Below are 13,322 nucleotides of genomic sequence, written 5' to 3' on the forward strand. Positions count from 1 at the left end.
ATGAAGTCACCCCCAAATCACAAGGGGGTAAACTGAATTTAATTCTTCTTTTTATATTGGTCGCCTTAAAAACTCTTTTTTGTAATTTAATTTTCTATTTAAAAGAAAACGAGGCTCCTCGTTTCGAATATACCTTTTAAGGTGAGTCAGGAGACGATGTGCATCTACCAAACTACTTGTTATGATTCAGTAATTACAAAATAACAAGAAACCAAACATAATGTAAATGAACAAAGTTTTAGTACGTACGTTGATTATGGATCCCATAAGTGGTGGTCATCATCGTCATCATCATATAAATCTAGAGTTGACATCATTTAAATCAAGGTTAGGTGTAATCGTGGTAAACTTTTTCTTGTCATTTTGCTTAGAAGGAGGAGTTGTTAGTTACATAATGTTAAAGGACTTGACCTCACTTGAGGTCACATCATTACATGCACTGATTGCACATTATCAAGACACACAAACAAAAAAACGCCAACATCAAGGCGTGGATATTGGTGTCGTTTTGTAGGAGTGGATTTCGCTGTCGTTTCTTGAAGCTCATTTCGGACAAAAAGTAGGTGAGTGCCACGTATTGACTTTTTTTATTCTAGTATCAAAGTCATGAAAGAATTCTATTGGTTGTAGTCTTGGTTGCGTCACTGACGGGTAACAGATAACGTGGTACTAGTCAATTAAAGAAAAAGAAAACTGTTGTAACGGGGCACCATGCGGTTAGTCAATTCGACATTTCAACCAAGACTTGGACGGCAGCGTCTAGTAAAAGAAAAATACACTTTTGAGTTTTTAGGAAAGAATATTTCAATAATCAGATTTAGGGGAATCAAATTTAAAGATAGTACCAAAGGAGAGGGAACATAAGAGAAGAATTTTGGATACCATTATGGTACCAAGTACGTGATTGATAATATTGACCAATGGAGTAATATAGGAATAAACGAGTTACACGGAAAAAAAATTTCAAGATCTAATTGTCTAAATGTATGTGGTGTCGTTAAAGATATGATATATGTTGTCGTGTTCTAATATATTTTAATATAAAGTTAGATCATGTGAGATTAAATAATAACATTTTTAATGGGGCAATCGTGTCATCTGAATGGTGCAGTTTTTTTAAGTCAGTATCTAGATGGTACGGTAACTCAATAAAGAGTCGTAAATACACTATTAGATCGTCGCACCGTCATGTTAAACCGCACCATTAGTCCATCACCATCACGCTTAAACTGCTGCCCTACCACGAATGCAGCACACCGGATACAATGTACCTCAACTTAGTGAATAACAAGCTAGTGTACATCCAATTATTTTTAGTACATTTCAATTATTAATCTGAACCTTTGTATTGATTTCAAAATAAATAAGAATAAATTGGAAGAAAAACACTCACATGGGAAGAGTAGTTAACACTTAACAGTCACAGACTGTTCCGTACAACCACACTGGCACCCAAAAACGAAGACTCGCAGACTTTTCGTCTCCCCATTTCGCTTCTTCTTTGCTTCACCCTCAATTCTATTTTATATTCTCCAAAACCCAAAACGCTTCGCTACTATCTCACACCTCTTCACACTGAGCTCCAATGGACCACCAAGATCTCCGCCGAGCTCACAGCTCAGGTCCGCCGCCTCTCCCTGAATCTTGCTCCGTCTCTTTCTAGGGTTCCGGCGCCGCTTGCTTCTTTTGTTTTTGGTTTTCTAACGAATTTGGGGGTTTTTGTTAGGGCAAGAAGGTCACGGAGTCCATGTGTGTAGTAAATGCGGGTGGCCGTTTCCGAATTCGCACCCGAGCGCGAGGCACCGACGCGCGCATAAGAAGATTTGCGGAAGCATTGAGGGTTACAAGTTGGTTGGCTCTGCACAGCTGAGTGTTTCCGATGATGACCAGCACTCTGATGATGATCCCAAAACCCCCAGTGAGTTTGTTCATCAATTATTTCTCTGCTCTGTTTCGATTTTCGTTTCGGCATTGTGGAGAGAGTAGTAGTGGAAGTGTATACTGATGAAGTGGTTAGGGAGGAAGTAGATGTGTGAAGTTGGAGGCATAGAGATGTTTGGGAGTTTCGGCATTGTTAGATGGCTATTTTTTGTCTGTTTAGTTTGATAGATCTGATTAGAGGTGAATTTGTGTTGTAAGGTCTGAAAGTGTTGGAAGAGTTTAATTGAAAGTATATAGTGTTAAAGTGCTTAGGAAGGAAATAGTGAAATGGATATCTCAAGTTTAAGCGTGGAGATGTTTACGAGTTTTGTATTGTTAGATAGCTATTTTGTTTTTGTTTAGTTTGGTAGTTCTTTGGATGTGAGGTCTTTACGATGGTGAATTTTGTGCTTTAAGGTCTGAAAGTTGTGGAAAAGAGCGCTTACAAGAAGGGCAGTGGTGGAATCGGGCAAGGATCCATTCAGTCAGACGATGGGGTGTTCTCAGATGCTGTTGCGGAGTTTTCAGATAGCAGTTCTGCTGCACGGACTGGAGTAGGGTTTGAAGATGCCCCAGAATCGCTACCTGATGTAGAAAGGGGTGCCAAGAAGGATTTGAGTGCCATTCCATTCCCCAATGATGATGGGGAAACGACAGGTAACATTCTATGATGTTTGATATCTTCATGTGTCTTTGAGAAAGAGAAAATGATATTAGATCTGTGATTCAGTTATATTTCACTATGCTTTTGATTGGTCAAAATATCTGCTTATGAAGACAGACTTGCTTGTTGCTACCTGATACCTTATATTTTCTTGATTTGGACACTCAAACATAAATTTAAATGACTTAGAATCATTAACGTCATTACCCTTGAATGTAATCTCATTAAGTATGAGAAGACGATATCAGTTATCGTGCTAAAAAGGTATTGCGGGGTAGTCTAAATTGATGGGTGGGATTTGGATTCTGTAGCTCACTAGTCACTACAAGGAGAATATCTCTGTTTATTTCTTGATCAGGATATTAAGCTGACCCAGTTGGTTTCAGAATTTCAAACATACAGTATTTTTGATACGTTGAGTTGTCTATAGTCTAATTATGGAAGGTCTATGAAATCAATGCCTTTTAAATTATGATCCATTCATTGTACATTCTACATTTAAAAAAAAAATCCAGTATCGATAGTTATGGGATAATTACTTCTGTAGTGTTAGGCCACAAAAAAAGCTTAATCCAGGGCACACTGGTAAGTGAAGGGACTTTGTGTATTATTCAAAATGTGTCACGCTTGCATGATTTTAAATAGTTGTTAAAGTACTAGTCATTGACAGCTAATTTTTGAGGAGGACTGCAAATAAGTTTTAATGGATTCTTCATTCTTAAGTTCTTGGTTGGCTTATAATTATACATTATATATTCTACACTAGTTCATGGCAATAATTCTGTCTCGATTGTTGTATGTTTTCATCTTCCCCCTTTTTTCTCATTCATAATGGAATTACTTTTCAGGAGTCAACTTAAACTCCATCAATTATGAAACAGTGACATACACATCAGAAGATATGAAGAAGACCAATGTGACTGACAGCATGATTGATAGCTGCTTGACATCTGTTGATCAGGAGGCTGAAGTGACAGGAATTACAGCAACTAATCTGGATAGGAATGTCAGTTCACAGACTAGTTCTATGTCAGATAGTAAAACCGAAGAATCAAATGTGCTTGGTGATACCAATGGTTTACACCCCATTAAATATGACATGGTGACAGATGCATCAGAAATTATTGAAAAGACCGGTGACACTGACAGCATGATTGAGAGCTGCTTGACATCTGTTGATCAGGATGCTGAAGTGAGGGGAATTTCAGCAATTAATCTAGATAAGAACATGATCTTACCCAATAAAGTTGCTGGTGGAACGGCTGAGGGTGGCTCTAAGTTTGAAGGATCAAGTGAAATGACTTCAGAATATGTGCGAGATGATGAAGTTGTTCCATCAGAGAAGGAGCATAGTGATGGGTTTGATATGCAATTTCCACAAATTGATGTTCCCCCTGAAGTAGAATCTGTTGCACAGGTGAATACTTCTATTGATACCATTGAAAAGAAGGTAAATAATACTGATGGAATACAGTACCTCAGTTCTGCTAAAGTGATAGAGAGTCATAACGGTAAAGACGAAGAGAATGCAAGTGTACATGTGCTTTCTGTGCCTGATGACTTACATGTGGTAGAGGATCCTGTGCTGATGCTTGAAGATTTCAAAGACCACAAGGAAAAGCAATTAGACCGATTTACTTCCTGCTCGGACTCTTGGGAACAGTTTGATGATGAGGAAAATAATGTCAAACAACCTGTTTTCAACGAGAATCTGAACATTTTGCAGTCAAGTCATTTAAGTGGAGGCACTGTTGTCTCTCCTGATATGCATAATTTGGAAGCTAGCCTTGAACCGGATGACAGCAGCAGCAATCCAATGATTAAAAGTGTGCCTGATGAAGGTGAAGCCAATATGACTCTGTCTGAGATCAAGATGTTCAAAAACCAAACTTCAGATGAAATAGGAGCCCCTGCAGATGCTGTGATGCCTCTGACAGCTAACACCTTTGTGGTTGATTCTCCTGAAGGACAGGAATCTTATGATAAGTCTAATGAGTCCTTACAGGTGAACTGTGCTGCAAGTGATGCTAGTATAGATCAAACTACTCAATCAGTTGGTCTGGATGATAATCAAAAAGATGGAATCTGTGATGGGAGTGGAGAGTCTGGAGAAGACAGCAAAAAAGGACCTGGAGAAGAAAATCTTGTGGCAAATTCAATAGCTACTGTTCAGTCTGCTGATTGTTATGAGAACCAAATTCATCCAGCAGCTAACTTACAAAAAGATGATGATGCGGGTGATTATGAGAAGGGCGTAACTGAAAAGTGTAATAAATTTGGAGATGCTGATTACAATGAAAAGGCTGAAAACTTTAACTTATGTGGGGATGACACAAGCAAAGGAGCTGCAGAGAAATCTTCCAGAGATCCTGAAAGTAATTTGGAGACTGTTAGTTGTCTATCTGAACTCCAAGTTAATCCAGTAACCATTCCACATGAAGGTGGTGATGCTGCTGGTGATTGTGAGAATGATAAAACTGAAAAGTGTGATTTAATTGGGTATGATGGCGATATTGAGAAAGCTGAAAGGTGTGCATCATCTGGTGAAGACTTGAGTAAAATATGTACAGACAAAACCTTTGCGGAAGACCCTACAACTAATTTGGAATCTGTCATTGCTCTCTCCGACTCTCAAGTTCATCCAGCGAAAAAGTTGCCCGATGTTGATGGTTCTGCCGTTCATGATGACAGTGAAGTTGAGAAATTTGTTATACCTGGAAATGAAAGCATGGCTGGATCTGTTGAAGAAAATATTCTTGTGAAGTCAGAATTCACGCCCGAGTCTTCTGTCATTCTTGCCAAAGCTATTGTTGAAGATGCAACCGATGGTTCTAGGATGGCGCTGGTTGAAACCAGTAGCAGAGACTTAGATATCAGTTCAAATTCTTGCCAAATTGCGGGAAAAATTCTGTCAGATACTCAGCAAGATGTGATAGAAAATGAGATTGCTTGCAGTGACAAAATCGAGAAAGAAGTTGATGGCGGTGTTGCTGCTGGGTCAGATCATGGTCAGAATGTTGTATCATTCCAGAAGAGTTTGGATGACCATGGGATGAAAGAACCGGGATTTTCTGCTTTAGATACCGAATCTTCTGTTCCAAGTTTCATTGCCTCTGAAGATAGCGGCTCCCAAGAGGTCCCTGCAGTTGCCTCTGGGATTACTTCTCAATCTTTGTTAAAGGAAGGCGATGATAATCTTGTTAGACAACAGCCAAGCCCAACTACAATTGACATGGACTCAAATAGCCAAACTGACAGTCTGGAAGCCAACTGGGGATCTTTTTCAGGTACATATGTCTCCCAGTGGACTCGTCACACTAATTTTTTTTTTTCCTCATTAGGCCTGAACTATTTCACTGTACTTACACTAGTATGACCCCAATAATCTTGCACATACGTGCAGAAGATGGGTATATAAACAAATAAATTATATGATTTATATCTTTTAATTTGATTATGTCATCCCTGGTAGTAGAAACTTTAGAATATATATGGAGTTATGTATAGATGCTTAAGTTTAAGTATGCTAGCTAACCCATAAATATCCAGTCCAGAGGATCCAAAATCATTCAGTAACTTTTTGGTGATTTTGCTTTGCTTTTCTTGAGTAACAGTATCTTGTGGTGGATCATCTAATAGAATCTCATTTTTTTTCTTTCCTAGACCATTCTCTCCTTTTGTGATGCTACTATGCACAAAGGAAGTGTTGCAGTTGTCTAACCTCAATCTATTTGCTGTTGATGTATCAGTTCTTTCCATGCAATCTGATGCTGTCACTGATGCTGAAGTTGTGCCATGTATGAATTCTCAAGCTTCATTAGAAGAAAACTCTGACTTGAAGAAGTCAAAAGTTGAATGTGAGAGTCCATACTCAGACAAATCATCTGATATGTTTGAGGCACCATCGTTCATGACATTGGTTGAACCCCGAGGTGTGGATGATAAAAAAGCTACTGGTTCTGAAACCTTGACTGCAGTACAGAACCCAGAACAACCAAAACCTGCATCTCTGCAAACTGGGTGGTTCCCTTCTATGACTCATGTTGTAAATGAGTCACAGGGGAGAAAGAAGAACGAAGAGATCATCGCTAAGGTGACGAACTGGAGCACTGGGAAGCAACACACTCCTTTAAAAAGCCTTTTGGGGGAGGCCTCAAGTGAAAGCAAGGGAAAACCACTGAATCAAAAAGAAAGTCTCGCTCCTGCTCCTCAGAAAGATGATAAAGCTGTCAAGGTTAGTGTTCCTGTAACAACAACCGTGAACTCAATTTTGAATCCTGAATCGCCGCCTGATCAGGCTGCTAAGAAAGAGCATGCAAAAGAATGGAACTCGCCGGCCAGATATCCTTCAGACACTAAGAGTGAGAAGAAGAAAGTCAAGGGAAGACCATCCTGGGTACAATTTGTGTGCTGCGCTTCTGTAAAATAGCATCCACAGTGTCTTAGTTCAGTATATTTTGAAATGTGAGGCAGAGCTTCAGAGTACGACTTAGGTTGAAGTTTGTGCTGGGGAAATTGCTAGATGTTGTCAATCCGGTTTGTGTTTTTACTTTATATACCGATCTAGCTAGGTTTTGTTGGTATGGTTATGAGTTGGATTTATAGGGCTTTTGTTGCAAATTCTATGCAAAAGTTCAGTTGTTATCGGATGCACATATTAATCAGGGATGGACATGCAGTTCTGAGTAGTTAATTTTTTTAACGGCTAGTGTTGAGATATAAATCCCACATCGGAAATATGAGACTTTGGATGTATATCCTAGACTACTTTATCATGGTATCAAACCGGGTTACCTATATACACGTGTAAAGCCCAATGGTCATCGGGGGCATGTTGAGATATAAATTCCATATCGGGAATATGACTTTATCAGCTAGTTCTTTGATAAGGAGAAATTGCAGAATTGGCACAACAATTTACTTTTGATATATCTACTGTGAAGTGAAGGTTTTTCGGTTTGCAGACTTGAGGACAATCATCTTCTTCACCTTCTATGTGGTCTCGTTGTTTTTCTCTGATCCCCAGCTTTTCAGTTAGAGGTTTTGTGTCGTAGTTTTGTATTTTTGTTGTTGTTTTATCCCATAAAAAAAACAAAAAAAACAAAAACTAAAGGAGGTGAGATGGAAGGAATTTACCCCTAGCGGTAAAATAAGAATTCACCGGGGTTAAATACTAGTCTCTTATAACCTCATTGGTTCAGAAACGAAACATTTCCTCGGAGAGTCACGTATGGAGAGTGTGGTGAAGCTGCAGTACAGCCATTGCAAGATAGCCCACACTTCATGGAGCTTCAAACACAGCAACACCCACCTCCGCTTCCCCAAAACCCAAACCCCAAAACCCTCCACCACAACCACTCTTTCCCTTTGCCATGCCCACTTCTTCTCACCATCACCACTACCACCACACAAGACTAGTTCTTCCACAGAGCACACCACCCTCCATGTTGAGCCTTCCCATGAATATCACAAGCTCAGGGCCTTACTGGACATTCTCATGGAGAAAGACTGTTGCCCTTTGCAGTTGCTTAGAGATGATGGTGACTGGACCATAGACCAATTCTGGGCTGTCATCCGATTCCTCATACATGCTTCCAGGCCCAAGGAAATCTTGCAGGTCAGATTCTATTCATTCTTGAATTTTCAATTTGCATGTTTACTTTTATCTTTACAATATATTTTGTTGCCAAGAAGGCAAGAAACAACAGTTAGTTTGGATTATATCTGCTTAGTTCTGTTTATGAGGATGTAGGAATAGATAGTAGATATACTTGGGTTTTTCTTTTCCTTTGCTTTTGTGTCTTTTTGGTATCATGAGCATCATAGTAGAGCATTATTGGTTATTTTTTTATGTTTTTGATTGAAATTGTGATTCTGGAATATTTTAACAGTTATTTGATATATGGAGGAACATTGAGAAATCACGGATTAATGAGTTCAACTACAGCAAGATAATAGGATTGCTAGTTGAGGAGGACCTCATTGAAGAGGCAGTAGTATGCTTTCAGGATATGAAGAGTCAGGGTCTTGGGCTGTCTGTGGAATTATACAATACGATTATTCATGGTCTTTCGAGAAATGGAAACTTTGTTGATGCCGTGCACTTTCTTAATGAGATGAAAGAAATGAATTTGGCACCGGACGCTGATACTTATGATGGGCTCATTGAAGCATATGGAAAATATAAAATGTATGATGAAATGGGTATGTGTCTGAAAAAAATGAGATTAAATGGCTGTTCACCGGACTACATTACCTATAATTTGCTTATTCGAGAGTTTGCACATGGAGGGTTACTGAATAGGGTGGAAAGAGTGTATCAATCCATGGTTTCAAGAAGAATGGATTTGCAGGTTCCTACTTTGATTGCGATACTGGAAGTTTACGCAAAATTTGGGATCTTGGAGAAGATGGAAGTTTTCTATAGAAGGGTTTTGAACTCGAGAGCAATTTTAAAGGAGGATTTGATTAAGAAAGTTGCAGAAGTTTATATTGAGAACTATATGTTTTCCAAATTAGAGAACTTGGGAGTTGATCTTTCACCAAGGTTTGGTCAGACTGATCTCGTTTGGTGTTTGCGTCTCCTATCTCATGCTGGTCTTTTGAGTCGAAGAGGTATGAATTCCATCATTCTAGAGATGGAAGGAAAAAGTGTCCCATGGAATGCAACGGTGGCAAACATAATGATGCTAGCTTATTTGAAGATGAAAGATTTCACCCGCCTGAGAAGTTTGTTCTCCCAATCACTAACCCGTGGTGTGGATCCTGATATTATCACTTTTGGAATTCTATTTGATGCAAATAGGATTGGCTATGATGGCTCTGCGACTTTGAATACATGGAGGAAGCACGGAATTCTTTACAAAGCAGTTGAAATGAACACTGATCCTCTTGTTATTACTACATTTGGGAAGGGGCATTTCCTCAGGAACTGTGAAGCAGCATACTCCTCGCTTGAACCTGAAGTTAGAGAAAAGAAAACATGGACGTATCAAGATCTTATTGATTCAGTGTTCAAAGACAATCAGTACTAAGTATGAGGGAGTAGATGAAGTCAAGATAAGCTAGTGCTTCAGATATACTGCTTTTGTCAGTGAACTGACTAAAGGACAGACATTTGTACAGGAATGCTTGAAAGTACTTCATGATGGATTTGATTGGTTGAACAGCTTCTCTTTTCTGTCTTTGTCATCATATGGAGGAGAATCTGAGTCCGTGTTTCATAAAGCCTCATCTATTTGGAGTACTGATTTTAATGGTAGCTTATGGCAACTATAGCAGACACTAACTAGGTGTATTGAGTGAAATCCAAGTCTGCTAGAGGTACTACTGCAGCTGGTTTAAACTCCAAACCTGTAACAATGATCTTCCCGTCATATGTATATTGCATCATGTATTTGTCTATCTGCTTATTGTTTGGATCTGCATCTTATGCCATCTTCACGTCATATTACAGTGTCAAACTAATTAACTTCAATTGCAATTGAGCAGGTCTTCAATTTCATATCTTGTTTGGCGGTCCAATAAATGGGAAATTTGGCAAATTTCCTATTTCTTGTCAAATTAGAGAGTAGTCTGAGGCCTCAATTCCTCATGTTTACTCGTTTGTTCCATCATAAATCTTGGAGATGTTCTCAGCTCTATGCAGAAGAAGGGTTGCACAATCTCATTCATTGTTAAGTGGTATCCGAAGCAGATTTAGAACTGTTTCCCTGAGCAAACCACAGCTTGAAGGCAGCTCACTTCCCTGCAATTAGATTCCTGCAAACTGGATTCAGCTAAACTGTTGCTTGACCTGATAGAGATACAGTTTGCAGCCTCCAAGAATGAGCCAGAACCGAAGCTCTTGCAACATCCACTGTAGGCCTGATCAATAAATCATTATCAGGCTTCGGTGTAACATAGATTATCTGTTGCATTTTGTCGTGGGACGAAGAAAGGAACTTCACCAGCCACATAAGGCATACACTTGATAATTTGTGTCCTCCCCTGGTTTTCATCATCAAATCAGGTTTGTGAGCAGAAAAGTCTTTGTGCAATCAAATTATAAGTAAAGGCTATCTGAATTGCAGGGTGTTTCAGATATAATATTGCAAAATCCACGAGTGAGATGGAATGTTGGGAGTGTACATTTACAGCAATTTGGAGATGAACTTGATGCTACCAAGTTCTGCTGAAAATAGTACTTCCAAGAAAAAAAAATCATAGTACAGGAGCTGAGAAGCCTTAGAATTCTCATTTTCAGCAATTTGGTTTAGGTCTGGTAAAGTTACTGTTTTGTCTTTCAATATTAGCTTTTTTGTTTTCAGCTACAGAAAATTCAAAGCACATAGTTATAAATTTGAAAAAAAACGAAATGTGATAAAAAATAAAAAAAAGAAGAAGAGAAGTTGCTTTTTGGTTACTGCATGTTCAAAGTGATCATAAAGCTTCTCATCCGAATGTAGTAACAATTCAAGTTCTATGGAGGGAGCATGGTCATTTCCCGTTCTTCATCAAACTTGTTTATGAAAATGATAATTTTGATCATCACATAATTCTAGATACCTAAGAGCATCTTTAGCAATACTAGCCATTTATAGTCAAATTTTAGTCAAAATAGCTAAAAAGTCATTTTGGCTGGCCATTTTAAAAATACCTCTACACCACTACTCTCTATTTCAATTATAGTTTGATGATTTATATTATTGATTAAATAAAGAAAAATTGATCTATATGTGTTTTAATATTACATAAAATGACTTAAAATGAATATATTAAATTAACATAAATTATAGTCTCATATCGCTAGCTATATTTAGAGAGTCACATAACTAAAACTTAAAATAGATGGCCACTTACTAGTCTGTTGGAGCTGGTAAAATTAATAAAAAATTAAACTCGCATTCTAAAATGGCTAAAGAGTTAATATAGAAAGTCTGTTAAAAATACTCTAAGGGGTTTGGGTAAATAACCGAGAATGGAAGTTCACTCCTTGGATACCTTAGCTTTAATTCGATTTCCAATTTTCTGATTGTAATGTTTATTAGATCAACAAGTAGTACGAGTTGGGACCTTATTTAGATAAAACTTAAGAGTTGTTTTCACAAGTATCCAGCTTACATTCGCTCAACCTGCACACCTAGTCATGTTTATGCTAGACCACACTCGTTGCGTGGGTTATAGTTTTATTACAGCATTAGCCTTTTAACAAAAAATAGACTTTTACAGTTTTACTATGTCCGTACGTAGGTGTATATAAAGTAGCACTAACATTTCTCTTCACCTGCTGTTATATCTCTCATCTCAAAATTCAAAACCTAAACCCCCAAATTTTGTGGCGCCAAAAGTTCAAACCACTCCCTCCTCCTCCGCCTCAGATCGGCGACAATGTACTTCGACGATTCTCAGTCACAGAACCTCCACCACTACGAAGACGAAGACGACGACTCCGGTGACAATTCAACTTCGCCGCCGACGACATGCTCGCAGGGCCACCGCTTCACTCTCGTCCTCCAAACCAAGCAAGGCGGCTCCATCTGCCTCCTCTGCTTCTCCAATCTCATCTCAAACCCTCAATCTCCCACCGTCCACGTGTCCTACGCCCTCTCCCAGCTCTCCCAGGCCCTCTCCGACCCTCCCTTCCTCCGCTCCCTCCTCTCCTTCCACTCCCGCCTCCTCATCTCCCCTCTCGTCCAAACCCTAGCCTCCTTCGACGACGACCCCATCGCACGACAGGTCGTCGATCTCGTCACCGCTCTTTGCGATTCCGCCGATCCCTCGCTCGCTGCTGACTTCGTCGCTCGCCTCTCCGATCGCCTCTCTTCCGGCGCCTTGGCTTGGAGTCGCCGTCAGGTTTACACGGTAATCTCATCTCCCTTTGATTCTGACTACTGCTGAAATTTGCTTTCCAGAAAAATGAACTAGGAGACTGAAATTGCTGAAATTTCTGTAAAGATTTAGATGAATAGTTTTGCTAATGCCTTCAGTTCTGATTGCGGATGATGGAGTTTTTTTTTTTTTTTTTTTGATGATTCAAACCTGGTTCTGGTGTTTCTCATGGATAGTTACTTGGTAATAGAGGCCTAGACTGGACTTTCGACTTGGTTCTGGTGTTTGATGAGTTGCTAATGCTTTGTGTAGTTCTCTTAAATTAGTTAAATATGATTTAGTAGATTTCCTTTCTAGAAATTCTCTGTGGATTTCGATCAAAATGACACTATATAGGGGATTAGACTAGAGATATTTGCATTGACTAGTCGATTTGGGTTCGGAGGGTGAGAATTATCTGTCAATAGTCACATGGGAGGATGGTCTAGTTTATTTACTTTTGATGCGTGAAAAACTGTGAAGCTTTGCATTGAATTGTCTCTTAGAAACTGTTGATTCTTATGATTTGGTTCTTATTTTACCCATGTATATCATAAATTCTCGTTGTCTTTGAGAAGTTATCTGAGAATGAGTGTTGATAGATCGGGATGGTGCATCTATAAATCCGCAGGCCTTTTCTTCTGTTTATTTTGAAACTTGTATCTTATGTACTTTTCATCATTATAATTTTGTTATTCTTCATATGCAGCTTCATTGCTTAGGAGTTCTCTTAAACTGTCAGCAGAGTAATCCCTTTGCTCACATTAGAGACAAAAATGGCCTCATTACCAATCTTGTTTCAGGTCTTCAATTACCAAGGTAACTAATGAAGAACACTGTGGAAGAGAAAATTTTTCCTTTTTTTTTTTNTTTTTTTTTTCTTTANGTC

The 13,322-nt window shown here is 38.9% G+C and overlaps 3 protein-coding genes across 3 annotated transcripts in view; all 3 read left to right on the top strand.

Moving 5' to 3' along the window:
• Positions 1-1,447: 1,447 nt before the first annotated feature.
• LOC101308865 lies at positions 1,448-7,330 on the top strand. The gene is made up of 5 exons (XM_004298182.1): positions 1,448-1,622; positions 1,727-1,918; positions 2,338-2,577; positions 3,433-5,871; positions 6,334-7,330. The coding sequence occupies exons 1-5, from the start codon at positions 1,586-1,588 to the stop codon at positions 7,011-7,013; spliced, it is 3,588 nt and encodes a 1,195-aa protein (XP_004298230.1). The 5' UTR covers positions 1,448-1,585; the 3' UTR covers positions 7,014-7,330.
• Positions 7,331-7,814: 484 nt separating this feature from the next.
• On the top strand, positions 7,815-10,545 carry LOC101309151 (pentatricopeptide repeat-containing protein At4g14190, chloroplastic-like). The gene is made up of 2 exons (XM_004298183.1): positions 7,815-8,201; positions 8,476-10,545. Exons 1-2 carry the CDS (start codon positions 7,815-7,817, stop codon positions 9,616-9,618), a joined length of 1,530 nt encoding a protein of 509 aa, XP_004298231.1. The 3' UTR covers positions 9,619-10,545.
• A 1,408-nt stretch (positions 10,546-11,953) lies between these two features.
• Positions 11,954-13,322, top strand: part of LOC101309443 (protein PRD1-like) — a 6,731-nt gene continuing 5,362 nt past the window's right edge. The window contains exons 1-2 of the mRNA XM_004298184.1: positions 11,954-12,427; positions 13,143-13,252. Of these exons, the coding sequence (XP_004298232.1) occupies positions 11,954-12,427; positions 13,143-13,252 (584 nt within the window). The remainder of the gene's footprint in view (positions 12,428-13,142; positions 13,253-13,322) is intronic.

This window comes from Fragaria vesca, linkage group LG4 (genome assembly GCF_000184155.1).
Source record: "Fragaria vesca subsp. vesca linkage group LG4, FraVesHawaii_1.0, whole genome shotgun sequence".
In the NCBI taxonomy this organism is placed as follows: domain Eukaryota; kingdom Viridiplantae; phylum Streptophyta; class Magnoliopsida; order Rosales; family Rosaceae; genus Fragaria; species Fragaria vesca.

Bases quoted from the DNA above. Each gene is read 5' to 3' on its own strand.
- LOC101308865 (XM_004298182.1), top strand. From the start codon at position 1,586: ATGGACCACCAAGATCTCCGCCGAGCTCACAGCTCAG. The intron at 1,919-2,337 runs GTGAGTTTGTTC...TTGTGCTTTAAG, and splicing joins TGATGATCCCAAAACCCCCA to GTCTGAAAGTTGTGGAAAAG. The intron at 2,578-3,432 runs GTAACATTCTAT...ATTACTTTTCAG, and splicing joins TGATGATGGGGAAACGACAG to GAGTCAACTTAAACTCCATC.
- LOC101309151 (XM_004298183.1), top strand. From the start codon at position 7,815: ATGGAGAGTGTGGTGAAGCTGCAGTACAGCCATTGCAAGATAGCCCAC. The intron at 8,202-8,475 runs GTCAGATTCTAT...ATATTTTAACAG, and splicing joins GGCCCAAGGAAATCTTGCAG to TTATTTGATATATGGAGGAA.